The 27587-nt window shown below is 41.1% G+C and overlaps 1 protein-coding gene across 1 annotated transcript in view; it reads left to right on the top strand.

Annotated features, from left to right (window-relative positions):
- The first annotated feature begins 2220 nt into the window (after positions 1-2220).
- Positions 2221-27587, top strand: part of itgb5 (integrin, beta 5) — a 147669-nt gene continuing 122302 nt past the window's right edge. Inside the window, exons 1-4 of the mRNA XM_059966372.1 lie at positions 2221-2768; positions 2969-3054; positions 17676-17883; positions 18859-19108. Coding sequence (XP_059822355.1) covers positions 2681-2768; positions 2969-3054; positions 17676-17883; positions 18859-19108 — 632 coding nt within the window. The 5' untranslated portion in view covers positions 2221-2680. The remainder of the gene's footprint in view (positions 2769-2968; positions 3055-17675; positions 17884-18858; positions 19109-27587) is intronic.

Below are 27587 nucleotides of genomic sequence, written 5' to 3' on the forward strand. Positions count from 1 at the left end.
GACCTCCTTGGGGGATAAGCCCTTGAGACTGAGGTAGCAGATGACTGCACAAAGGCCGATGTTGTCCATTTTCTCAGACAGTGTTTACTTGCAATTTTCAATTACGTGAAACAGAAATACTACAAAAGTTATTAACTTCAAACTTTCTGCATCATCACTCAAAGAGTTGAACTGCATGTGCACGTAACGAGAGCTGTATAACTCATTTCCTTCTACCTTAGACCACAAACTTATCAATCACCCTTGCTGTGGACCACTTTCTGGAGGTCCAAGATGCTGACTTCTACAAAGGGGACTACAGAGGGGACTATGTTGAAAAATAAATGTGCTAGGTTTTCTAAAATTGACTCCTTCTGCCTTAGGGCACAAACTTATCAATCACCCCTTGTATTATGATCATGGATCATAGTCTCAGAATAGGTGATTGGCCATTGACAACTGAAATGAAGAAAAAACTATTCATGCAGGAGGAGGAGAAACTTTGGAATTCCCCAAAAGAGGGTTGTGTGAGTTCAAAAACAGAGATCCATAGATTTTTAGACATTAAAGAAATCAAGGTATGATGGAGATTATGCAGTGCTGTGTAAAAGTCTTAGACACATATAAATAGCTAGGATGCCTAAGACTTTTGCATTGTACTGTACTGTATTTGTCAACATGGGGTGGAGAGTGATGTGAGCAAAGGATGCGGGGAATAATGAGTGGGAGGCACCGTGGGAGTGATGTGGGACAGGTGGCAGAGAAGGAGTTGGGGGGGCGGTGTGTGGGAGGTGGCATGGTTGCAAACACATCCACCACTGATTCATCAGGCACATTACTAGGAGCTCTCATCACAAATGACCTCAGCTGGTCCATAAATATCACCTCCCTGAACAAGAAGGCACAGCAGCACCTCCATTTCCTAAGAAGATTGAGGCTACACCCCCACCCCCGCCCCCGCCCCATCTTAAGCACAAATGCATCTCCATCTGGTTCAGAAACAGTCGAGCATCAGGCCAGAAGTCCCTACAAAGGACTGTGAGAACAGCTGAGAGGATCATAGGAGTCTCCCTACCATCAATCGGGGACATTTAGCAGGAGTGTTGTCAGGGCCCTTAGTATTACCAAGGGTCCTACCCATCCATCCAGCATCCGTTTTGACTTTTTACCATCAGGCAGGAGACCCCAATGCATAAAAATAACATTGGTCAAGATGAGAAACAGTTCTTCCCCAGACCATTAGGCTTCTTAACTCCCGGCCGCATCTTAGTCGACGTGTCACTGGTTAATCTGCTCCTTGCTTTACAATATTTAATATCAATGCACTTGTGTGACTAATCTGTAGATTTTTTCCCTTGTCTTCATAAGTTATCGCGTGGTACGTGTGTTTTGTGTACTGCTATGCTTTACACCCTGGTTGGTTTCTAGATATGTTATATGATTTTATATATATTATATACTCTTATATCGTTAAATGACAATAAACTTGACTTAACTTGACAAATAGTCCACTCCTGTTCCTATCTCTTATGTCCTTAGATTCCAATCCAGGATTGATTTACTTTTGCTGTCCATTAGTTCCTCGGTTTCCTGCTTATTCCCATCAAACCAGCCCTGCTTCTTAATCAAAACAACACGGAGAAGTAGGTTCAGTACACGTCTTGGTCAAGACGCCAAGAGTCTCTTCACAGCTGTCAGTTATGGTGGATATCTGAACAGCACGCACTGTTGTTCCTGTTAGTTGGGAGTTGTCAGTCTGTCGTCAATAAGATCTTCCTTTTTGAGGCCCTTTAGAGTTTCAGCGTCGATCTTCTTTAGACTATAACTAATATTATGGGATCAGGTTGAAGGAGAGCCTAGGTAAGAGTTATTACGTCTAGAATTAGTATTAGGTTTGCAAGACACGTCAAAAAATGTTCTAAATGAATAGCCTGGGAACGAAACGTCGACGGTGTATTCATTTCCATCTGTGCTGCCTGACCTGCTGAGTTCATCCAGCGTTTTGTGTGTAACAAAACTGCGGATTTAGTTTTAAATCCACACAAGAGTCATTAGTTTAAGAGCCATGTTAGCGTAAACTTGCATTTATCAATCACTTTTTGTCCCAAGGTTCAGCCTGCGAAAGCGCACCTTGAGGGAAGGGGGCCGACGAACTGAAAGGGTTAATTGGTTGTGTCGCGTTGATTGGTTCGAGAGGTCAGAGGCTGGGTTTGATTGGTCGGCACGGTATAGGAGGCGGGGAAAAGGCTGGGGCTGTCGGGCTGGTGTGTGGGGGTCGCGCGGGCGTAAACCGAGTGGCTGTGGCGGCGGTCGCTGGGGAACCGGCTGTGGTTGTAAATATGCATGGAAACTGGATAAGGGAAGTTGTTGCTCCGAGTTGACTTCGATCCCTGGAGAGAGGTGAAGCGAGGAGAAGAAAGGCAGGAGCTGGTGTGAACTTGGTGGTTTGGTGTGAAGGCTGCTTGCGGGAGCCGGACATCGGGCACTGGTCGGCGCTCTCCAGCCCAGCTCGGCCCGGCCCGACCCGACCGCAGGATGGGTTTTCCAGACTGGGGCTGCAGGGAAAGCGGCGGTCTCCAAGCGTTCGAGTCCATGGCGCAACCGTGATTATTGCAGTCGAACTTCCTAGAGTTGTTGATTCTCGGCTTCGGAGCTGATCAGAGTGAGAGGGACATGTTCTGAATACTCACGATCGGCAAAAATGCGAAAAGCCATGCTCAAGAAGGAAATTTTAAATTATTTGCTTCTGTTCTATCCTGGCTTTTGTCTGTTCGTGCAAGATGTTTGCGGTAAGTTGTCCTTGAACAAAGTTTCCTGTCGATGTTCTTGGTAAATCCTAGTGATGTCAAGAGCCTGGCTTGTACATTGTTGGTGAAGTTAACTATGCGTCTGTCGCATTTACTTTGTTGAACCTCCAGTGCGTTGTAGGTGAGGCGCAATTCGATGTTTACGCCTGGAAAATAACAACTTTTCTCTATTTAAATCGAAGGGCTCAATATTTGTACAAGTGGACGTGCTACCTCCTGCAAAGAGTGTTTGCTTATTCATCCTACCTGTGGCTGGTGTGTTAAAGAGGTAGGATAATCGGCAGACTTAAACTCGCTGTTATCGAAAAATATTTATCATTCAGTTGAGCTGCTTGTTAGAAAGTTCAGATTGACTTCAGATTAAAGTAATTCATTTGTGCCCTTAACGGTTAATTCAGATGTTTTATCAGTTGTGCTGTGCTTGTGGGGAAGAAAAAAATCGAAACAATAAAAACATTGGCATACAGATCAGTAATCAGAGTCGACTCCGTTGGTACGTAATGCACTGTCCGGCTAAGGAAGTTTAATGTGTGACTTAAAACAAGAACGAATCTCTGGACACTTCCTATCGACGTGTCCACGTTAGCATGGGACCTGACTCTGTACATTTGCTGCTGCTTCGCAATGAAGACACTGCATTATCGCCTTTAGTTAAGGAGGTTTGGTTGCAAAGGATGAGCTCTCAACCACTTTGTATTGTGGGGGAAATAGAGACTTTACAATGAGAGTAGAAAATATATGACTTTTATTACACCCCAGTGTTGTGGTTGAAATAGCCCAATTTCATTTAACTGTATTTTCTTGACACTTAATGCCAACACGCCCACTCTTTGATCTATCTATTTTCTAAGATCTGCTTAAACTAAAAATTCAAATATGAATGGTTTAAGTGATAGCATAAAGTGAGGATGAGGAAATGCTACCTTAAGGTCCACGATATTTTATAGAACATAGAACAATACAGCATAGTCCTTCGGCCCACCACGTTGTGCCAATCCTTAAACCCTGCCTCCCACATAACCCCCAACCTTAAATTCCTCCACATATTCGTCTAATAGTCTCTTAAACTTCACTAGTGTATCTGCCTCCACCAATGACTCAGGCAGTGCATTCCATGCACCAACCACTCTCTGAGTGAAAAACCCTTCCTCTAATATCCCCTTTGAACTTCCCTCCCCTTACCTTAAAGCCATGGCCTCTTGTACTGAGCAGTGGTGCCCTGGGGAAGAGGCGCTGGCTGTCCACTCTGTCTATTCCTCTTAATATCTTGTACACCTCTATCATGTCTCCTCTCATCCACTTTCTCTCCAAAGAGTAAAGCCCTGGCTCCCTTAATCTCTGATCATAATCCATACTCTCTAAACCAGGCAGCATCCTGGTAAATCTCCTCTGTACCCTTTCCAATGCTTCCGCATCCTTTCTATAGTGAGGCAACCAGAACTGGACACAGTACTCCAAGTGTGGCCTAACCAGAGTTTTATAGAACTGCATCATTACCCGGCGACTCTTAAACTCTATCCCTCGCCTTATGAAAGCTAACACTCCATAAGCTTTCCTAATTACCCTATTTACCTGTGAGGCAATTTTCAGGGATCTGTGGACATGTACCCCCAGATCCCTCTGCTCCTCCACACTAGCAAGTATCCTGCCATTTACTTTGTACTCTGCCGTGAAGTTTGTCCTTCCGAAGTGTACCACCTCACACTTCTCTGGGTTATACTGATGTGTTATCAACTACCTGTGAGGAAACAATCTGGTCTCAACTTGAAAACTGCTGATAAAGCTACCAATGAATTCAACTTGTGTGCACAAATTCCAAACCTGATGGCAAGCAGTTTCAGATTTGTTAGTATAAACTTGTAGATGTTTGCCAGCTTGGTTTAAAATGCTGATGATTCAGTCAAAGGGTAATTAAGTCCCCACTAGTCAGCAGAACTTCAGTCATTTGCTTGCTTTTACTGTTTGCACCATTTGGGTTTTTTCCTCTGCACATTGGGTGTTTGATCTTTTTTTAATGGGCTCTTTTTGGTTTCTAAGTGGCTGCCTCCAAGGAGATGAATCTTAAGGTTCTGTATAGTATACATACTTTGAATTTTGAGACTGCCAGTAAGTTACTTGGCTCTTTGTGGCAATACAAGAGAAGTAAAGAATCATTGCCTGATACGCTGCTGGTAGTTAGGTCAGCAATGAAGGTCCTCCATCTCTGGCAGTGTTCAGGGTTTCCTTCGTCGTGTGGGTTTTCACTACTGTCCTAGGTGGAGTCTCGGGAATACTGTCACACTCAGATGTAGCAGGACTCTTCATTGTTGCTTCCCTAACAATGTTGTTTTACCAGTCAAGGTTGTTAGCCCTGAGCTGAACCCTTGAACCTGGTGGACCGGTAGACCACTCTTAGTCTGGTCTTTACCCTTTGACCTGTTTGGCATAGATGACCTTACCAAGAGCCAAAGTGTATAGCTCTGACTCTAGCTAATGTAGCTTTTGGGTCATTGAAGCACAGAAGCATCCAAACCACACCAGGGTTGTGGTCCTCTTGGAGGAAGAGAAGGAAGGAATTGTTTAAAACTTGATCAAGGGTATTTTGTATTTGATTTCCACTTAGCTGTTGTCTATCCCTTAAAATATTTGTCTATCAACATTAGACTATAAGAGTAGAATTAGGTCATTTGGCCTATCAAGCCTGCTTTGCCATTTTCATATGGCTCATCCATTTTCCCTTTCAGCCCCAGTCTCCTGCCTCCTTCCCGTATCCTTTCATGCTCTGACTAATCATGAATCCATTATCCTCTGGTTTAAGTATACCGAAGACTTTGCCTGCACTGCCACCTGTGGCAATGAATTCCACAGATTCACCACTCTCTGGCTGAAGAACATCCTCCTCATCTCCATTCTAAAAGGATGCCCCTCTATGTCCTGTGGCCGTAGACTCTCTTACCACAGGAAGCATCCTCTCCACATTCTGTTGGTCTTTGACAAATTCTTTAAAGCTGCAATCCGCTGCCACCTGTGCAAATGGGTTCCAGAATTCCACCTCCCTTGTATGAAAAGCTGCTTCCTCTTTTCAGTGATTAAGCAATAATTGGAAGGTTATGCTTCCTAGTTGTGACAGTAGAGCTCCAGGTGGGATTTGATTTGTTATGACAAATCAAACTTTTTTTGCCGTCACTTTGAGATAAAGGCAATATTTCATTAAACAATTCAATTACTTTTTTCGGTACGTGAATATCTAAATCCTTTTCTTTTTCCACAATTCCTCTCTTCACTGTTGGATGGTATTGGAATCCCACTCCTGTTGTGACATATGTGTCCATGGCCTCCTCTTGTGCCATGATGAGGCCACCCTTGGGGTGGAGGAGCAACACCTTATAATCCATTCTGGTAGCCTCCAACCTGATAGCATGAATATTGATTTCTTATTCTGGTTTAAAAAAATTCCTCCCCCTCCCCTCTTCTTCTACTTCCCACTCTTTGGAACAGTATGGATACAATTAAGGCTGCTGAATGATACAGAGGTTGTAATGTAAAACAGTCAATCGCACCTATATACCCCTCCCATCAAAGCAAGCAGAAGTATTCAAGCACTCTTGCTGCACAGCAACCCACATTCCAAACACATAGTCTGGATTCCAGGTGTTCCCAACCTCTGCTTTTGCTGCACATCAGCTTTTGATATTGCATTACTTGCCAGCACAACAAGTGAAGTTCTCTCATTGGTAAATGGTTCACCAGATACCACAGGAGAGGGCTGCAGCAGAAGATGCTATATTTATCAACACTCCCAGTAATACAAGGCTGACCTCATGAGTATGTAGAACTGCAGATACTATGTCAGCAGACTGTATGGACTTAACATCAAGCAGTGGCAAATATATTCTCTGGGCTTAATGCTTTCCAACGTGTGTTTTGTTTTCTGTACTTACAGTCCTGGGTTCTTGTCGTTGGCAAAATTTGCCCACAGCTCCCTCTTGCCACCCTTGCTCCCACCTCCACTCTCTCCCACAAAATTTTGTACCTGTTGTAGTCCAAGTTCAGACTGTGACTTTAAGACCATAATATAGAGCAGAATTAACCCATCGAGTCTGCTCCGCCATTTCATCATGGCTGATCAATTTCTCCCTCAGCCACAATCTCCTGCCCTTTCCCCATATCCTTTCATGCCCTGATTAATCAAGAATCCATCATTCCCAGGTTTAAATATACCCAAAAACTTGGCCCCCAAGCCACTTGTGGCAACGAATTCCACAGATTCACCACTCTCTGGCTAAAGAAATTCATTCTCATCTCCGTTCTAAAAGGATATCCCTCTGTCCTGAAGCTGTATCCTGTGGTCTTAGACTCCCCCACCATAGGAAACATGCTCTCCACATCCACCCCATCAAGGCCTTTCAACATTTGATAGGTTTCAATGAAGTCAGCCCTCATTCTTCTGAATTCCAGTGAGCAGGGGCCCAGAGCCATCAAAAACAGCTGATATGACAAGCTTTCAATCCCGGAATCATTACTTTGAGCCTCCTTTGAACCCTCCCCAATGTCGGAAACCTTAGAGAAGCTATTTCCAGTTTCTCTGCTATCTCTGTGATAGCATCCTGCCGATGAGTGACAATTAATAAAATGCCTATGTTGGAAAAGCAAAATAAAAATAGAAAATGTTGCAAAAAGCTCAGCAGGTCAGGCTGCATCTCTGGGAAGCGTGAGGATGTTTCAGTTTGAAGATGCTTTGCCAGTTCTGATGAAGATATTCAACTTGAAATGTTGACCCATTTCTCTTCCCCCAGCACCTGCTTCTTCAATCCTAGTCATTACATCTTTTTATATCCATTGTTCTTATAAACTACTTCCCCTGTTCTGAACTTAGTTTACAAATTCATTGAATGTCTTTGAGTTTATTCCCATTTCCAAGAGTTTATAACATTCTTTGTGAATGGGATTGCAGTTAACAATCTTTCGTCATTCTAAACATGTCTGCAGTGCTTGACGTGATTCAGTACAGGCTGGTCCTTCATCGTTTTACTTCTGCCGTTTGGGTTGAGTGGGACTGCTTTTGTTCCATCCATATGTCCAGATGGAGCTCGAGAATTCCTTGTAATGACTTCTCTTTGGATTGCTCGCTTCTAAGCCGGCAATCTTATTAACCAATTATCCATTTGCATTGTTTGATTATGTACTGTGAAGTGTAGTGCTTTATTTCTTATTTGTTTCTTTTAAAGATTCTAAGTATATTTACTATCAAAGTTTATATGCAGTACAAGTTTATATCCTGAGATTCCTCTTCTTATGGGCAGCTACAAAACAAAGAAACACCATTCAAAGAAAACATCAAACACCCAATGCTCAAAAAAAAACAATCACGCAAATGGCAAAAAAAGGTGGAAAACACGCAGAATATAAAACATAAAAGCACATAGTCTTTGAAACAGTCCAGGAATGTTCAGTTTAGTTCAGTTCAGTTCATTGACTGCAGGCTGCAGAGACTGCCTGCACTGATCAAAGTTGCTCAAAATATCATTAAATAGGAATAACCAGAAAGCAGGAGCACATATTACATGAACTACATAGTTCACAAGCCATGCCGATTAAACCCAAGACTCTGTCACCAGCCCTCCAGCTACAGCGTTCTAGGGTAAGGGGGGGAGAGGGAGAGAGAGAGCTCTGAACATTCGCTTTCTGCTGTCATCCTCATTGATTTCAATCTTACTCGATGCTTTAATCAATGAGATCAGTGAGAACTGGAGTCGATAAAGGGCTTACTGGTTTCTTGGCCTCCTGGTCGCATACTCCACTCCAAACCTCTCTGAACTCTCTTGGAGTCAGCAAAGTGCCAGATCGCTCAATCGGCCTAAAATCAAACTATCAAAACATAACTCACAGGTTCCAGTTGAATGCAGCTTGGTAGTAGATTTATATTTGAAAGTACGTGGAAATAAAAGAAGTAGTTCTATGAACTGTCTGCAGGATATCGCTGATGGTCACCTGTGCCATCTTCTTCTATATTGTAGATCAATATGGAATTTGATTTATAAAAATGCCTTGGTTCCATTTAGGCAAAATTCTACATGGAGTTTTCTTCTTTAGTCTTGTTAGCAATCTCTTCAAAGTATTTGTTTGGATTTGCTTGGCCAGAATCCATCCTGCTCCTCATTCATTGACTGATGCTTGTCCAAGTGCACCATTATACTCTGTCTCTATTTCCTGAATTAGCGTTAAGCAAGTACTTTGGGTTGACGAGAATTATGTATACAGTAGGATTTTCAGAATGCAGTTGATATTATGCCAGCATCAAAGTTTATTCTGGAAAATGAAAACTTTTGGCATATGATGTGACACACATTAATATATGTTGACAAAATGTAACAAGAAGTGTGCCCTAGCAATCAGTGCTGGCATATCCACCTTTAAAATATAGCTGCCTTTGATTAAATGATCAATGGTTGTTAAATTTACTGATGATACTAAGACAGGTAGGAAAGTAAGTAACAATGAGGATATCATAGTTACACAGGGATATTGATATATTACGTGAGTCAGGCAATGATCTGGTAAATGGAGTCTAATCACAAACTTGAGAAAGTCCGTGGATGCTGGAAATCCAGAGCAATACACACAAAATGCTGGAGGAGCTCAGCAGGTCAGGCTGCATCTATAGAGAGGAATATACAGTTGACGCTTTGGGCTGAGACCCTTCTTCAGAACTGAGAAGAAAGGAGGAAGGTGTCAGGATAAAAAGGTGGGAGGGGGGGAGAGTGGCTAGCAGGAAAGTGATAGGTGAAGCTAGGTGGGTGGGAATGGTCAAGCGGCGGAGAAAGAATCAATGAGAGAGGAGAGTGGATGATTAGAGAAAGGGAAGAAGGAGGGGACCCAGGGGAAGTAATAAAATGATGGAAAAATGTGAAATAGTTGTTCTTGATAGAGCATAGAACAGTATGTTCAGCCCACAATAATAGAAGCATTGTGATGAGATTACAGATCTTTGAGATACCGAGCAATCTGGGTGTCCCAGCGCGTGGCTTACAAAAAGTTAAAATGCTTATATAGCAAGTAATTAGGAAATCTTTGTAGAATGCTTTTGTTTATTTCAAGTGGAATTAAATAGAAATGTAAAGAGGGCAAATGCTAGAGAAAAATAAACAGTAAATGGCAGGCCCTTATGAGCACTGATGTACTGAGGGATTGTGGGATGCAAGTCCACAGCCAGCATTGATGGATTCCAGTTGTCCTGATACCATTTCTCCATAACCACAATGTCCTGCTGAATCCTTCCGCCATGCTCTTCACTGACAGCGCCAACATATGCAGGGAAGAGGTCTAAATGGGAATGCAGAAAATGAATCTTCAGTGACAAGTTGCACTTCATGGTTTTGTATTCTTGAAGCATCTTGTCAGCCAGCTGCACTTAGTTTGGTACTCTATAGTTGCTAATAAAATTTTCAACATCCTTGAATGCCTTCCATGTGATTTTCTGTGGATCCACTAGAACTTCTTCAAATTGCCTATCATGGATAACCTGTTCCCTGAGAGTGATAACACTAGTAGATAGAGTGGTAAAGGTTTACTGCAAGACTACCTTCATAGGTTGGCACATTATAAGTTGGGTAGCTGTATACAATTTCAGTTAGGCCAAATTTGGAGCAATTTGTGCCTTTCTGGTTGCCACATTATGAGGAAGGATTAGGAAGCTTTAGAGAGAGTGCAGAAGAGGGTTTGCTTGAAGTTGTGGGGAGATTGTTTCCAGTAGATCATTGGAAGATGAAGGGGTGACATGATAGAAATATGTAAGCATGGATAGGATAGATAGTCTTTACACAGGATGGCAATATCAAGTGTTTGAAGGCATAGGTTTAAGATGAGAAGGGAAAGTTTAATAAGATTTATGAGGCAACTTTTTTTTGTACAGAAGGCAATGGATACCTTGAATAAGCTGCCAAGGGAGGTGGTATAATCATAATGTTTGAGGCTTTTAAACAGGCACGTGAACAGACAGGGAAGAGAGGGACATAGATCACATGCTAGTGAAAGAGATTAGTTGGGTTAGCATTATGTTTGGTGCAGAAACAGTGGGCTGAAGCATCTGTTCATGTGCAGTACTAGTCTCTGTTGCATGTTGCATGTTGTGCTTCAGTTACAGAGGACTCTGATGAGACCACATCCAGAATATTGGTCTTAATTAGGGAACCCAGCTCAATGAAAGTTATGGGTCTGGTGACTGGATACCTGGAATGGGGTGGGGGTTGTCTTATAAAGAGTTTGGATAGGCTTGACTTATTTTGTTGGAATTTATAGGAATTCAAGGGGGACTTGATTGAAATACATAATACTTTTCAAGATCTTGCCAGTGTATAGAAAGGATGCTTCTTTTATGGGAGAATCTAGAACTAGAGATTTTTGTTTCAGACTAAAGGTTCACCCATTGAAGAAGACAAGAAGCGTAATGTTTTCTGAGAATTGCAATCAGGTCTAATATCAGTGGCACATGTCGTGAAATTTATTGTTATGCAGCAGTACATTGTAATACGTGATAAAAACTGAATTACAGTAAGAAGTATAAACACTAAAAAAAAGTTAAATTAAATAAGTAGCGGAAAAAGAAAAAAAAGATAAAGTAGTGAGGTAGTGTTCATGGGTTCAATGTCCATTCAGAAATCAGACGGCAGAGGGGAAGAAGCTGTCCCTGAATCATTGAGTGTGTGCCTTCAGACTTCAGTACCTCCTCCCTGATGGTAGCAGTGAGAAAAGGGCATATCCTGGGTGAGGAGGGTCTTTAATTGCCTTTTTGAGGCAATTTTGAGACAATAAGTTTTTGGAATTCCTCAAAGAGCAGTAGAAGCAGAAACTTTGATAATTTGATTTAAATTGATTTTTGTTAAGAAAATTGTGGGAGGGAATATGGATCTGAGGTTAGAATCAGACTTGTCTTGGTCGGTGGAAGAATGTGATCAAGAAGGCAAGAAACTTCCTCCTGGCATCTGTTCTGTAGATATGGGAGTGGAATTAGTCCATTTGGCCCATTGAGTCTTGTCTGCCATTTCATCATGGCTGATAGAATTTTCTTCTTATCCCTAATATTTTGCCTTCTCCTTGTATCCATTCATGCTCGGACAAATCAAGAATGTGTATTTCCCTGCCTTAATTATACTGAAAGACTTGGGTTCCACACAGGCTATGGCAAAGAATTCCACAGATTCACCACACTTTGACTAAAAAAAAATTCCTCCTCACTTCTGTTTTAAAGGGATGTCCCTCTGTTCTGAGGCTGTGTCCTCTGGTTTAGTCTCTCCCATCATAGGAAATATCCTCTCTGCATCCCCTTTCACCATTCAATAGGTTTCAATGAGGACATGCCTCATTCTACTGAATTTTAGTGAATACAGGCCCACAGCCATCAAACACTCTTCATATGACAAGCCATTCAATCCTGGAATCATTGTCATGAACCTTCTTGAACCCTTTCCAGTTTCAGCACATCCTTTCTGAGATAAGCGGCCCAAAACTGCTCCAAGTGAGGCCTCACCAGTGCTTTATAAAGTCTCAAGATTACATCCTTGCTTTTATATTCTAGTCCTCTTGAAATGAATGATAATATTGCATTTTAACATTGGCAAAAATTAACAAATTGGCAAATTAACATTTCGAGAATCCTGCACAAGGACTCCCAAGTCTCTTTACGCCTCAGTTTTTTGTATTTTCTCTCCATTTAGAAAATAGTCAATCCTTTCTCTTCTTCTATCAAAGTGCATGACCATACACTTCCCGACATTGTATTACATCTGCCTTTTCTTTGCCCATTCTCCTGATCTGTCATAAGTCCTTCTGTAGCGTCTCTACTTCCTCAAAACTACCTGCCCCTCCACCTATCTTCATATCATCTACAAACTTTGCAACAAAGCCATCAATTCCATCATTTTTATAAGGTAAAAAGAATTGTTTACAACACAGACCCCTGTGGAACAGCACTTGTCACCGGCAGCCAGCCAGAACCACTGCTTTATCATGCTAGAACCTTTCCGGTAATGCCATGGGTTCATAGCTTGTTAAGAAGCCTCAGGTGTGGCACCTTGTCAAAGGCCTTCTGAACATCAAAGTACACAACATCAACTGATACTCCTTTGTCAATCCTGCTTGTTAGTTTTCAAAGAATTTCAACAGATTTGTTAGGCAAGATCTTCTCTTGAGGAAACTATGCTGACTATAGCCTATTTTATCATGACTTCAAGTACCCTGAGACCTCATCCTTAAAAATTGACTCCAACATTTCCTAACCACTGAGGACAGACTAACAGACCTATAGTTTGCTTTCTTCTGCCTTTCTCCCTTGAAGAGTGGAGTGACATTTGCAATTTTCCAGTCTTCTGGAACCATATTAGAATCTATTGATTCTTGAAAGATCGTTACCAATGCCTTCAGCAACCACTTTCAGACCTCCAGGGGTACACCATCTGGTCTAGGTAACTTATCTACCTTCAGACCTTTCAGTTTGCCAAGGACCTTCTCTCTAGTTGTGGTAACTTCATACACTTAATGCCTCCCGGTACGGGGGATCTCACTGAAACCTTTTGAATGTTGAAATGCCCAGACAGAGTAGATGTGGAAAGGATGTTTCCCAAGGTGGTGGAGTCTAGGACAAGAGCGCACAGCCAAGGTAGAGGAGCGTCTATTTAAAACAAAGATGCAGGAAATCTCTTTAGCCAGAGGGTGGTGAATTTGTGAAATTTATTACCACTGACAGCTTTGAAGGCCAGGTCATTGGATGTATTTAAGGAAGAGCTTGGTAGGTTCTTGATTGGACAAGGCATCAAGGGAAGAAGGCTGGGGAGTGGGGCTAAGGAGAGGAAAAAAGGATCAGCAATGATTGAATGGCAGAGCAGGCTCAATGGACCAAATGGCTTAATTCTTCTCCTGTGTCTTATGATCTTATGATCTTATCTACACTCTTCAGAGATTGTCTGCCTGGCATCAGTAGTCACATAACCAGGGCTTGTGATATGCGCTAACTGCCCATACGACTACCCACCACGTGTGTGACCCTGATTGGGGGGGCTAAGTAGGTGCTACACCTTACCCAAGGGTGATCTGCAGACTAGTAGAGGGAAGGAGCGCCACACACCTTTGGTAGAGGCGTATCTCCATCCTGCCACCCAGGCCTGAGTTCATATACTGCTGGCTCCAGGCTTCTTCCTGCCTCCCTTCAGAATTTTCAATCTAAGGTCAAGAAAATTATAACAAATTACAACAAATATATTGTAATTTTAATTGACTTTCTTACAATTCCATCATCCTAAAGGTTTATGTCTCAAAGCCCATTGTGTTCTCCATTTTTGTATGTTTTAAAAGAAATAACCCACTTTGACATATTCATACATTCCATTCTCTTAATGATAACTTTTACCTCTTTTGTGGCTGTGAAAAGTATTTCTTTAGCAAATCTACTACTTATTATCTGTTGTGGCTGTCTGCAGCTGTAATGATCCATGTTCTGCTTTAAAAGTCACGTCCTCTAAAGTTATTAAAAATGCATTTAACTCTTGGAAATCTGTTTCATATTTTTATGTCCTTTATTCTCTTCACTTTGAACTTCACCTTGTGTTTACATGCATTTTCTTTTCCTTAAATACATTCTCTCAGCTCTCATTTATGACTGTGTAGTTTAACAATGCTAACTGAGCCTTTTGCCTGTTTAGGAGTTGTTTGTCACTTTAAATACTTCTCTGAATTTCTCCATAGATTAATTAGTTCACAATTTAGGCCTATTTAAAATAAGCACTTTAATTCGAGCCTCTCTTTGCAGTTTGCCCTTACTTGCAGGTCAGTTTGTTTAAAATCTTTACTTTCTAATTCTCTATTCTACTTTTGGAACTTAACATCAAATGCAGTCATGTCATGTTTGTTACTTGGATGTATTTGTTTTATGAAGCAATTGTTGTGGGGAAAGAATTGATTTTTTTTCTATAAATTAATTCTGAAATCTGTACTGAGCAGTCTAATTTATTTTGGAGGTTTACTAGGAGACTCTTGGTAATTTTAATCGATTGAACTCCAGATTTTATTTGGAGAAAAAGTCAATGAATTATTCTGATCTTTTTAGTGTTCCACAATATTTCTCTGAATGAGATCCTTTCAAAACAGCATTGAATTGAAAATAGCTCTGAGTCATCGCTTTATAAGATTAAAAAAAAATGGACTGTGTGGTTTTTTTAATTCCCAAAATAAGATATTAAGCTAACACAAGGAATTTATTTTTCCAGTTTACACTTGATGGATGGAATAGACCTTAACTGTGGCTGTTTGGCAGACACGAAACTTTAAGGCACTTCAGAATCAAAGAGCTGATTAATGTTTAAAACTTTGAAGGTAGAGCTAGGATTATTATAGAAAGTAGTGATTTAAAGGCCATATTTCAATACAAATATCCGAGGACCCTGCAAATAACTGGAGAACTGCTTTTTGATTGTGACTTGAAAGAGAACTTAAAATTTGAATTCTAGCCAAAATTCTTGGCTAGCATTTTATCCCTTTGTCTGTACATTATTTGTGTTTGCTTAAATTATTGAGTTAAAGGTTTATTTTTGCTCTTCCGTGACAGCTGTACAGGATACTGTAGCTTGTGAAGGAAAGCTAACCTCAGTTTTTCTGTGTACATAACGTTGTGTTTAACAGCTTTTCATGATTTAAGCATTAACTGTCATTGGGAGAATTTGATACATAATTAATTGAATTTGGAGTGGTTGCCATCTATGTCAAGGTTTAATTCTGTTTTTGAATCAGGCTGTGGTAAATGTGTGCTAGCAGTTGGATTGACCTGATTGTGATTTCGCTCTTCATTCTGCCCTTCTGTGTAGGATTTCTCAGTGGTCCACATTTGAGGATCCAGAATTCACAAACTGAGAGCTCGGGAACATAAACTCAGAAGAAATAAAACCATAAAGTTTTAAAACTGCATTCAGTTCATGCCCATTTTTTATTTATATACATCTGATTTTTCTGGAAAACGTGCTAAGGTGTTCAATGGTTCTATTTAATATCAGAGAATGTACACAGGATACAAGATGAAATTCTTGCTCTTCACAGACATCCACGAACAAAAGAAAACCCCAAAGAATGAATGCCACTGAATGAAGTCCCCTCCACCCCACAAACAAGTAGCAGCAAAGCATCTACCCATGCCCCTCCCCCACTTGTTCCACCTGGAAGCAAGTTAACAGTTAATTCCTTGGTTTCTCTACCGAGTCGGAGCAGGACTATGAGGGTTTGGATCAAGCCACATTTGCCACCATGTCAGAATCACTGGAGATCAAATTTTAAGCAGGCCCGCTCTTTTTCTGGCAGGCACAAAAAAAAGTGTGTGGATGAACGGTGATGGAAAAGGGGAAGACATGTTCAGATCTTTATAGACCTAATATTGGGTAAAATCAGTTTGTCTTGTTTGCAAAACAAACAATGGGGACTGGCAGCATGGGAGGTGAGCATCTAAATGCACTGAAACAGACAAGAAAGATCGAGAGGGTTGCAAGCAGAAAATGAATAGTGGCTGTCACCTTGGTTTATTTTAAATTACTTTTTAAAAATCTGTAGTATCAGACTATTTGTTTTATTTTGGCTGACAATAAACTCAAGCAGAATCAAAGTGAAACTCTGGCTCCTAATTGCACTTGGAGTTGATAAGCAGCTCTGTTTAATGAGTGTTTTTGTCTCTCTCCGCTGAAAATTATTTTGTCTCCCTCTTCTGAAAACTGCTGAAACTATCCGCACAGGTGGGACTTCAAGGTGTCCAAATATTTTGATTCCCATTCCCATTCCAGTTACAATGTATTGATCCATGGCCTCCTCTTGTTCCAAGATGAGGCCACCCTCAGGTTAGAGGAGCGACACCTTATATTCCATCCGGGTGCCCTCCAACCTGATGGCATGAATATCGATTTCTCCTTTCCTTAAACAATTCCTCCCCTCCTCTGTTCCGCACTTTGACCTTGTATTTCTTCTCACCTGCTTATTACTTTCCCCCTGGGTCCCCTCCTCCTCCTCCTTTCTCCTATGGTCCACTCTCTATAGAACACTACAGCACAGCACAGGCCCTTCAGCCCTCCATGTTGTGCTGACCCATATAATCCTTAAAAAAAGTACTAAACCTGCACTATCCTATATCCCTCCATTTTTCTTTCATCCATGTGCCTGTCCAAGAGGCTCTTTAATACCCCTAATGTTTTAGCCTCCACCACCGTCCCTGGCAAGTCATTCCAGGCACTCACAACCCTCTGTGTGTAAGAAAAACAAAAAACAACTTACCCCGATGTCTCCCCTAAACTTCCCTCCCTTAATTTTGTACATACGCCCTTTGATGTTTACTATTGGTGCCTCTCCTATCCTATCAGATTCTTTCTTCTCCAGCCCTTGACCTTTCCCACCCACATGGCTTCACCGATCACTATCCAGCTACCCTCTTTCCTCTCACCCCCACCTTTTCATTCTGGCATCCTCCCCCTTCCTTCTTGGTCCTGAGGAAGGGTCTTGGCCCGAAACGTAGACTGTTTATTTCTCTTGAAAGATTCTGCCTGACTGGCTGAGTTGTTCCAGTGTTTGGCTTTGGATTGCCTTCATTTGTTGATTTTCTCATGTTTGTGAAAGCTATATCTCTTTAGGAATTTAAATAGCTTTTTCTGGAATGACCAAACTGTTCTTCAAAGACTTAAGTGCATTTAGTCAAATGTGTGTGAGAGGGATAAGGCTAAAAGGAAATCTAATATTAGCAAAATCATATTCCCGAGATGGTTTAACAAGAACAGGGAATGTGTTTGTTTTCTATCCATCACATTTATTTGAGAGAGGAATTTACATCTTGAACAATTTATGTTTAATATGGTTCATTGCAGTTTTATCATCATTCCATCTTTTATCTGTAAGGAATTTGGCAGCAAAGGAAGTATCCCGTCAAGGTGTGACTTCAGAGAAAACTTGATTAAAAGAGGATGCCAAGAACAGTTTATTGAGAGTCCTCAGAGCACTATACGGATAGAACGAAATGTTCCGTTGAGCAGTAAGGGATCGGGATACTCTCAATCTGATGTCATTCAACTAACTCCTCAAGAGATCGCTCTAAATCTAAGACCTGGTAAGCACTGGATTCTACTCAACAGTGAAGGTTACTTCGATTTTTGAAGCTGCACTTTATTTTTAAATCTAGGGCAGGCTTTCAGAGATTTGTTTCCTGATATTTGTGGCTTTTGGTATCAGTGGATAGGCAGAAAACGAGGAAACGCTAGGTTTGATTCATTGACCCGGATGATGTCAACTGATCATAATGGAAGAAAAGAATTCAGTTTAATATCGTGTGCTTGGGGTAAAGCCCACGGACCCCTTGCTTAATGGTATTGGTTCATGACATTAAAAAGTTTGGGTACCCCTGGTATGGGCGCATCAACTAGCCCCAAAACTGCCCCAAAATAATCTTACGATTATTTCTGTTACATACGTACATGCATACATTTTTTAAATATTAACTGCGAATAGGAAGCATATTAAAATAAAGTTGTTGTTTTTTTTTGCTGCTCTTGGATCATAATAATTTCCTTAGGGAGGAAAAGGAAGGAAAAGTCTTCAGAGCTGGAAGCATTTATTTCCTCGAGTGTGGTGTGTAATTACAGTCTGAACTCAGGCCCTCATTGACTGTGACATCTCTCTGCTTTAACTATTTTTAAGACATGATTTTGTTTGAGTGGAGACTATTGTGTGAATAAAAAATGTTGGCGAAGCATAAGGCTTGGCCTTTACCAAGCCTCTGAAAATTTATTCCATTGGCTTCAATTAGGTTATCCAATAAAACAAGTTTTGGTAATGCTTAGTTTTTTTCCCAGCTTTGGTTGTTCTTTCAATAGGCAGCTTAATAGGAATTAGTTATTCTTTTGCTTCTGAGCAGAAATATATTCTGAAAAAGATAGAATTTCTTTGTATGAAATTCCGTTGCTCTGTGCAAGCTCTGACATTCCCTGTCACTTAAAAGAATTTTGATAACTTGAGTAAATTTTGCTTGATGTTGTGGATTCTACCAAAAGAATAAATTTACAAACGTTGTTTTCACGGTATACAGACCACAAGACCACATTTCGCATACAAGTTCGGCAGGTGGATGATTATCCGGTGGACTTATACTATCTTATGGACCTTTCCCTCTCCATGAAAGATGATTTGGATAACATCCGAGTGCTTGGAACAACATTATCACGAGAGATGGCAAAACTCACCAGCAACTTTCGACTGGGTTTTGGGACATTTGTTGACAAACCAACATCTCCATTCTCATACACAGGACCCAAATACCAGAACAATCCTTGTGTCGGGTGAGAAATACTTAGTTTCTGTTATTATTATATCTGTCTTGAAATAATAAAAAAATCTCTAGATTAGTAAAAGGTTGTAATATTCTATACTTTATTCTTGTCTGATGTATTTTGTTAAATCAAGCATTTTCACTGAAGCTCTCGATTTCATGCTTGATGCCTTAAAGAAGTAAACTATTTTACAGCTGATATTTCCCAATTTTTAGTCATTCATTTAGTAGGGGGCAGTCTGCCAGCTTGTACCCCTTCCCCTCAGCCCTCCTCTTTATTGCCCCTTTCCAGTTTTGATAAAGGGTCTTGGCCCAAATTGGCGACTGCTTATTCCCCTCCATATATGCTGCCTGACCTGCAGAAGTGAGAGAGAGAGAGAGAGTGTGTGTGTGTGTGTGTGTGTGTGTGTGTGTGCGCCCCCCCCCAAGGAAATTGCATGTGTTGTTACAGCATCAGATATTTGTTGCCCAGCATGATCCATTTGTTTCCTGAATATCATCATCGTCATTATTATCTGCCGTGCCATATGATCTGGGCAATTCATGACCATAATTGTTCTTGGCAAATCTTTCTACAGAAGTGTTTTGCAATTGCCTTCTGGGCATTGTATTTACAAGCTGGATGACCCCTAGACATTAAACAATCTTGAATCTCATTCCATATACCCACCACGTACTGTGTCATAGACCTGCCCATTATGTCCCCTTTAAATCTATCTTCTTTCACCTTAAACACATCCTCTCTAGTGTTAGAATCCCTTCGCTCGTTCATTATTGACATGCCTATGATGTGGATGATCATGGTCTTTGTTCATGGCAAATTTTTCTACAGAAGTGGTTTCCCATTGCCTTCTTCTGAGCAGTGTCTTTACAAGACGGGTGACCCCAGCCATTGTCATTACTCTGCAGAGATTATCTGCCTGGTGTCAGTGGTCACATAACTAGGGGTTGTGATATCCGCCACCTGCTCCCATGGCTTCACATGACTTGTTTTTTGTTGTGGGGGGGAAGGTGGGTTAAGCAAGAGTGGCCTGCAGGCTAGTGGAGGGAAGAGGAGCCTTACACCTCCTTTGGTAGAGATGTATCGCCATCCCACCTCTTGAAAAGTCTAAATAAAAGGTTAAATATAAAAGTTAATTTTATACATGGTTTAAATTGGTAAATGTGATTCAGTTATTATCTTTACTTGAGAACTTGATACCAGTGTGTTTCGGTATCGTTGCTTTGCAGAAATATCTTGGGAATTAGTTTTCTGTTTATCTTTGTGATAGACCAGTAGTAAAGATGTCAGAAGAAATATAAACATTAGCTTTAATATTAGCTCTTTACATTGACTGCCAACTTGTTGGTGCCTGTTTTGTTCTCCAACCCATAATGAATGTGTTTTATTTTTACTATATTCGCAGACAGTTGCTCACTCTAGTCAGGGGTTCCTAATCTTGTTTATGCCATAGATCCCTACCATTAACGGAGGGGAATGTGGACACCACATTGTGAACCCCTGCTTTCGTGCAACTAACAATCTGCTGGAGGAACTCAGCAAATCAAGCAGCATCTGTTAGTGGGGAGGGAGATGGTGGCTGAGAGGAAAGAAACTTTAAATATTTTGGGTTGAAACCTGCTCTAGGTTCCAGCATCTACAGTCCCTTTTGTCTCCATGCACTTACTGATCCTGAAATGATATGTAATTGCCAACAATTAATTGCAACACTTTATAACTTTATTTAAATTGATCTGCCATTTTATAGAGTTAGGGTCATAAAAAAACTGCAGCACAGATGCAGGCATTTCGGCCTATCTAGTCAGCACCAAACCATTTAAAGTGCCTACTTCCATCAACCTACACTGGACAATAGTCCTTCACACCCCTTCCATCTATGTACCTGTCCAAATTTCACTTAAACGTTGAAATCAAGGTCCTATGCACCACCAGCGCTAGCACCTCATTCCACACTCCTCCACTCTCTGAGTGAAAAAGCTTCCATTCATGTTCTGCTTAAACTTCTCACCTTTCACCCTTAACCTATGACTTCCAGTTGTAGTCCCACCCAATCTCAATAAAAAATGCTGCTTCCATTTACCCAGTCATTTCCCCTCATAATTTTGTGTACCTCTATCAACTCTCTTCTCAATATTCTACATTCCAAGGAATAACCTATTAAAAGTTTTCATACAACTCAGGTCCTCCAGACATGGCATCATCCTTGTGAATTCTCTCTGTACTCCTTCAACCTTATTTACACCTTTCCTGTTGGCAGGTGACCAAAATTGAAAGAAAGGCCTCGCCAATCTCTTATACAATTTCAATATAATATTTCATCTCCTGTGCTCAATTTGTTGATTTATGAAGTCCAAAGTGCCATAAGCTTTCTTTATGACCCTGTCTACCTTTGACACCTCTTTCAATGAATAATGGACCTGTAATCCCAGATCCCTTTGTTCTACCATACTCCTCAGTGCCCTACTGTTCACAATGTAAGACTGCCCCTGGTTGGTACTATCAAAGTGCAACATGTCACACTTGTCTGCATTAAGTTCCATCTGCCATTTTTCAGCCTATTTCTCCAGCTGGCCCACGTCCCTTTGTAAGTTCTGATAGTCTTCCGCACTATGCACCAAACCACCTAATCTTGGTGTCATTTGTAAGTTTGTTGATTCAGTTAATCACATTATCACAAAGATCATTGATATAGATGGCAAACAAAAATGGTTCTGCGGTACACAATGCCACTAGTCGCAGGCCTCTAGTTAGAGAGGCACCCATCTACTTCCACTCTCTTGGTTCTACCACAAAGCCAGTTTACTACCTCACCTTGAATACCAAGTGACTGAACCTTCTTGGCCAACCTCCTAGGAGGGAGTTTGTCAAGTGTTTTGCTGAGGTCCATGTAGACAACATCCACTGCCTTGCCTTCATCCACTTTCCTGGTAACTTCCTTGGAAAAACTCTATAAGATTAGTTAGACATGACCTATCCTGCACAAAGCCATGCTGACTGTCCTGAACCAATCCCTGTCTATCCAAATACTCGTGTATCCTGTCCTATGGAACACCTTCCAGTAACTTTCCCACTACTGATGTCAGGCTAACCAGCTTATAATTTCCTAGTTTATTTCTAGAGCCTTTCTTAAACAGCAGAACAACATTAGCTATCCTCCAATCCTCCTGTACCTCACCTGTTGCTAACAGGCAAAGTTTCATCCATCCTTCTTTCCTAAAGATTTAAACTTAAGTTGATGCCTCCAATCCTATCGTTTGTATCTTGTGGTCTAAGACACAGGAGCATTAATCACTTAATTTGTATGATATTGACCGCCAGTTTCTGGGATATGGTTTGCCATTTGGAAATAGATTACTGTAGGGACGTGTAACAAACCTGAGGTATTCATTGATAGAAACAAAGCTGAACATACCTAATTGTTCATTTGGAAATACCATTTAAGAATTTGTTTTACATGAAAATCCCTCTGTTAGCAGAAGGAAAGGTGGAGATTTCCTAACTTTAACTTTGTTTATTTATAAACTCACAATTTAGGCCATTGTCTATCAATACTTTAGAGGCATTTGAATGTAAGAAAACCAAATACCAGGAGCTGCTAGAGCAGTGCCAGAGACGGGGTGGAGAACATGATGTGATCCTATAGAAGTTGGTGTAGAGGTTTTGCTGGATGCCTGCTGTGCAGAACCTACTCAATCCCTGGCATGGGCTGCAAAGAAAAGGGCCATTCGGACCGTCACAGAGGCTGCTGAGCAAGTTTCCAGCTGGCTATGGATGGAAAGATATGAGCCATGGACCAATGCTGCTGGAACACATCCAGGGCCTGATCAACCCTGGCTGGGTCGCCTGGGCAAGGGTGTCTGATGTTGAAAGATCTGAAATGACCCAGGTTACATCACTGATGTTTCCCAGCACATTCTAGGATGTATCTCAGCATCATAGCTGTGCTACATATACCTACAGAGTTTTAGAATCAATTTTAACCTTGTGTGACCTCAATGAAACAGTTTCAATTAGACCCTTTTTGGCTTAAGTTTCTGAAATGTTTCTCTTTTTTTTAGTTTGCTGTGGTTTATCAAACAAATCTGCTTAGCAATTCACAAATCCGACAACCATTATTTAATCAGAGATTGTGGTAAACAGAAATTCCACAAATAATAATAAGTTCTTTTTCTGCTCAGTGAGGTATTTTTATTCAAGCCCAGTTCCAAGAAGCTGTCAGAACGTTGGAAACAAAAGAGGCTGCAGATTCTGGAGCAATAAACAGCGTGTTCAAGTCAACACACACAAAATGCAGGAAGAACTCAGCTGGCCAGGCAGCATCTATGGAAAGAAGTACAGTCGATGTTTCAGGTCAAGACCCTTCAGCAGGACTTGTGTCCCTATTCAGGGTTTTGATCTTTTGAGTTGACAGTTCCTTTGTCCAACAGATGCCACTAAACTGGCTGAGTTTCTGCACCAGATTACTGAGTTATTAGTGCTTTTTAGTTTGAAGTTCTACTATGCAGCAGTTTTCGTATCGAGATGATATGATTAATGAGTGACGTGATCAGTCATGCGACTTCTTTAATCATGTACCTGATGAACTGGGTGGTGGGGTAGAGATATGTCTCTACCAAATTCATTTCCATTGATACTGCCTGACCTGTTGAGCTCCTCTAACAGTGTGTGTTGCTTTGGATTTCCAGCACCTGCAGATTTTCATTGTTTATAAAGTCTGAAGAGTATTGATTATGGCTGGGGTCATCCATTTTGTAAAGATACATCCCAAGAGAAGGAAATGGCAAACCACTTCAATAGAACAATTGCCATTAGACCATATACAGCACATATAATATGGCACATAATAATAATGATGATTAATACTGGATGAAACATAGAAAACCTAGAGCAAAATACAGGCCCTTTGGCCCACAAAGTTGTGCCGAACATGTCCTTACCATAGAACTACCTAGGCTTACCCATAGCCCTCTGTTTTTCTAAGCTCCATGTATCCATCCAGGAGTCTCTTAAAAGACCTTATTGTTTCCACCTCCACCACCGCTGCCGGCAGCCCATTCCATGCACTCACCAGTCTCTGCATAAAAAAAGCTTACACCTGACATCTTCCCTGTACCTACTTCCAAGCATCTTAAAACTATGCCCTCTCGTGCTAGCCTTTTTAGCCCTGGGAAAAAGCCTCTAACTATCCACACGATCAATACATTTCATTATCTTGTACACCTCTATCAGGTCACCTCTCATCCTCTGTTGCTCCAAGGAGAAAAGGCCAAGTTCATTCAACCTATTCTCATAAGGCATGGTTCCCAATCCAGGAAACATCCTTATAAGTTTCCTCTGCACCCTTTCCATTGGTTTCCATGTCCTTCCTGCAGTGAGGCAACCAGAATTGAGCACAATACTCCTGGTGGGATCTGACCAGGGTCATATGTAGCTGCAACATTACCCCTCGGCTCAAACTCAATCCCATGATTGATGAAGGCCAATGCACCGTATGCCTTCTTAACCACAGAGTCAACCTGTGTAGCAGCTTTGAGTGTCCTATGGACTCGGACCCCAAGATCCCTCTGATCCTCCACACTACCAAGGGTCTTACCATTAATACTATATACTACCATCATATTTGACCAAAATGAACCACCTCACACTTAACTGGTTTGAACTCCATCTGCCACTTCTCAACCCAGTTTTGCATCCTATCAATGTCCCACCGTAACCTCTGACAGCCCTCCACACTATCCTCAACACACCCAACCTTTGTGTCATCAGCAAATTTACTAACTCATCCCTCCACTTCCTCAACCCAGGTCATTGATAAAAATCACAAAGAGTAGGGGCCCCAGAACAGATCCCTGAGACACACCACTGGTCACCGAACTCCATGCAGAATTTGACCCGTCTACAACCACTCCTTGCCTTCTGTGGGCAAGCTAGTTCTGGATCCACAAAGCAATGTCTCCTTGGATCCCATGCCTCCTTACTTTCTCAATAAGCTTTGCATGGGGTACCTTATCAAATGCTTTGCTAACATCTGAATGAGTTCCGCGGACTCAGTTTTGGAGGACTCTTCAGTTCATGTTCCGAGTGTTTCTGGTTACTTTTTTTTTGCTGTTGGTGTGATTTGATTGAGGAGCTTCGTCACAGAACTCGCCCCAGCCATGGACAGAGCGCTAAGCTGAACTGACTCAGTGGCTGTCACGCCTGGACCATTTTCGGGGACTCTGTGGTTTGATGTTTGATATAGTGTGCATTAATTGATTGCTTTTTACTGTTTGCACAGTTAGATTTTCCAGGTGTGTTGGGTGTTTGATGTTTTCTTTGAACAGGTTCCATGTTGTTTCTTTGTTTCATGTCTGTCTGTAAGGAGATGGATCTCAGGATATACATATTTTGATCATGTACTTTGAACCTTTGGAAGAAAAACAAACAGTGTATTGTTTGGTAGAACAAAACTGGATAAAGTTTCCTGCTGATAGTATATTTCAGTTCCTGTTAATTCACTATAATGTGCTCCGTTTGTCTTCCATTTCACAGTTTTCATTTATTGTCCATGCTGGTGTGTTAAGTTGTTCATAATCACTTTTTTGCTCTTATCTTTCATTCCTTTTTCTTTCACTTTGAAGAGGCCTAAGTGAGGCCTAAGCCAAAATAAATTTATTATCAAAGTATATACTGTATATGTCACCATTTACCACCCCGAGACTCATTTTCTTACAAGCATTCACAGTAACACAAAGAAGTACAACAGATTCAGTGAAACATTACACACAAAGCAGTAGGCAAAAGATAAACTGTGAAAATATAATAATATTGCCTCGGGCACCATGATAGAATAATGGTTAGCACAACATTATTATAGCTGGGGGAATTAGTTGCAGAGTTTGGAGTTCAATTCCAGCATCCTCTGTAAGGAGTTGGTGTGTTCCTTCCCAGGACTGCATGGGTTTCCTCCAGGTGCTCTGGTTTCCTCTCACAGTCCAAAGACGTACCGGTTGGTAGATTACTTGGTCATTGTAAATTATCCCGTGATCAGGCTAGGGTCAAATCAGGGGTTGCAGGCAGCGTGGCTCAAAGGGCCAGAAGGGCCTTTCAGCACTGTATCTCAATGAAGAAACTATTCATGAACCTGGTGGTGAGGGTCCTGAGGCTCCAGTATCTTCATTTCATTTTCTTGCAGGCATTCATAGTAGAACAAAGAAATACAGGAGAATCAATGAAAAGCTGCGCACAAAGACTGACAAACAAGCAATATGCAAGCTATAACAGAGCAGAAGATGTGATGTCACATTGGAAAAGACAACCAATATCTAGTTACAGAAATACCTTTTGCATTACAAAATAATCCAAGGTCCGTACAAGAGGATTATGCAATAAAATTTCAGATTAATATATGAAATCAATACTAAGATTTTATCTACCAGCACTGTTAAATTTAATGCAACACCGTTTTTTAAAAAAAACAAAAAAATAGTGTCTAGTTTGCAGAGAAGTTCAAGTTGGGAATTTTAAAACAAATTGGCAGCTGAAGGTCTATGGTTAAGTGTGCTGGTAAAGGATGGATGCTGTGTACCTGGAGTAGGTTATGAAGATGTGGAGTGCTTGGGATCCGGCAGAGATATTTAAATTAGGATGAGGAGTGAATATAATTTGACAAGTTAAGACAAGGGCAATGACATTTCTCATGTTTCCTGATGGTAGATTGAGAGAAACTGGTTGTAATATGTTGCAATTGTCAAATCTAGAGTATAATCTGCGGAGGTTTCACCTTTATGGTACTCAGTTGAGTTGTGTCCCAGGGTTCTGAAAGAGATGGCTGAAGAGATCGTGGGAGCTTTAGTAATGATCTTTTCAGAATCCACTAGGTTCTGGAATAGTTTCAAAAGACTGGAAAATTGTAAATGTTATTTCACTGTTTAAGAAGGGAGAGAGGCAGAAGAAAGGAAATTATAGGCCGGGTAGTCTGACTTCAGTGGTTGAGAAGATGTTGGAGTTGATTATTCAGGATGAGATCTCTGGGTACTTGGAGGCATATGATAAAATAGGCCATAGTCAGCATGGTTTTCTAAAGGGAAAATCTTGCCCGACAAATTGACAAATCTGTTGGAATTCTTTGAAGACGTAACAAGCAGGATGGGCAAAGGAGAATTGGTTGATGTTGTGTACTTGGATTTTCAGATGGCCTTTGACAAGGTGCCACACAAGAGGGTGCTTGACAAGCTATGAGCCCATGGTATTACAGGAAATATTCTAGCTTGAATAAAGTAGTGGCTGATTGGCAGGAGGCAAAATGGAAACAAAGGGAAATAAAGGGATCATTTTCTGGTTGGCTGCTCGTGATTAGTGGTGTTCCACAGGAGTTTGTATTAGGACTGATTCTTCTTATGTTATATGTCAATGATTTGGATGATGGAATTGATGGTTTTGTTGCAAAGTTTACGGATGACACAAAGAAAGGCGGAGGAGTAGGTAGTTTTGAAGAAGTAGAAAGGCT

Source organism: Hypanus sabinus, chromosome 4 (genome assembly GCF_030144855.1).
Source record: "Hypanus sabinus isolate sHypSab1 chromosome 4, sHypSab1.hap1, whole genome shotgun sequence".
Classification (NCBI taxonomy): Eukaryota; Metazoa; Chordata; class Chondrichthyes; order Myliobatiformes; family Dasyatidae; genus Hypanus; species Hypanus sabinus.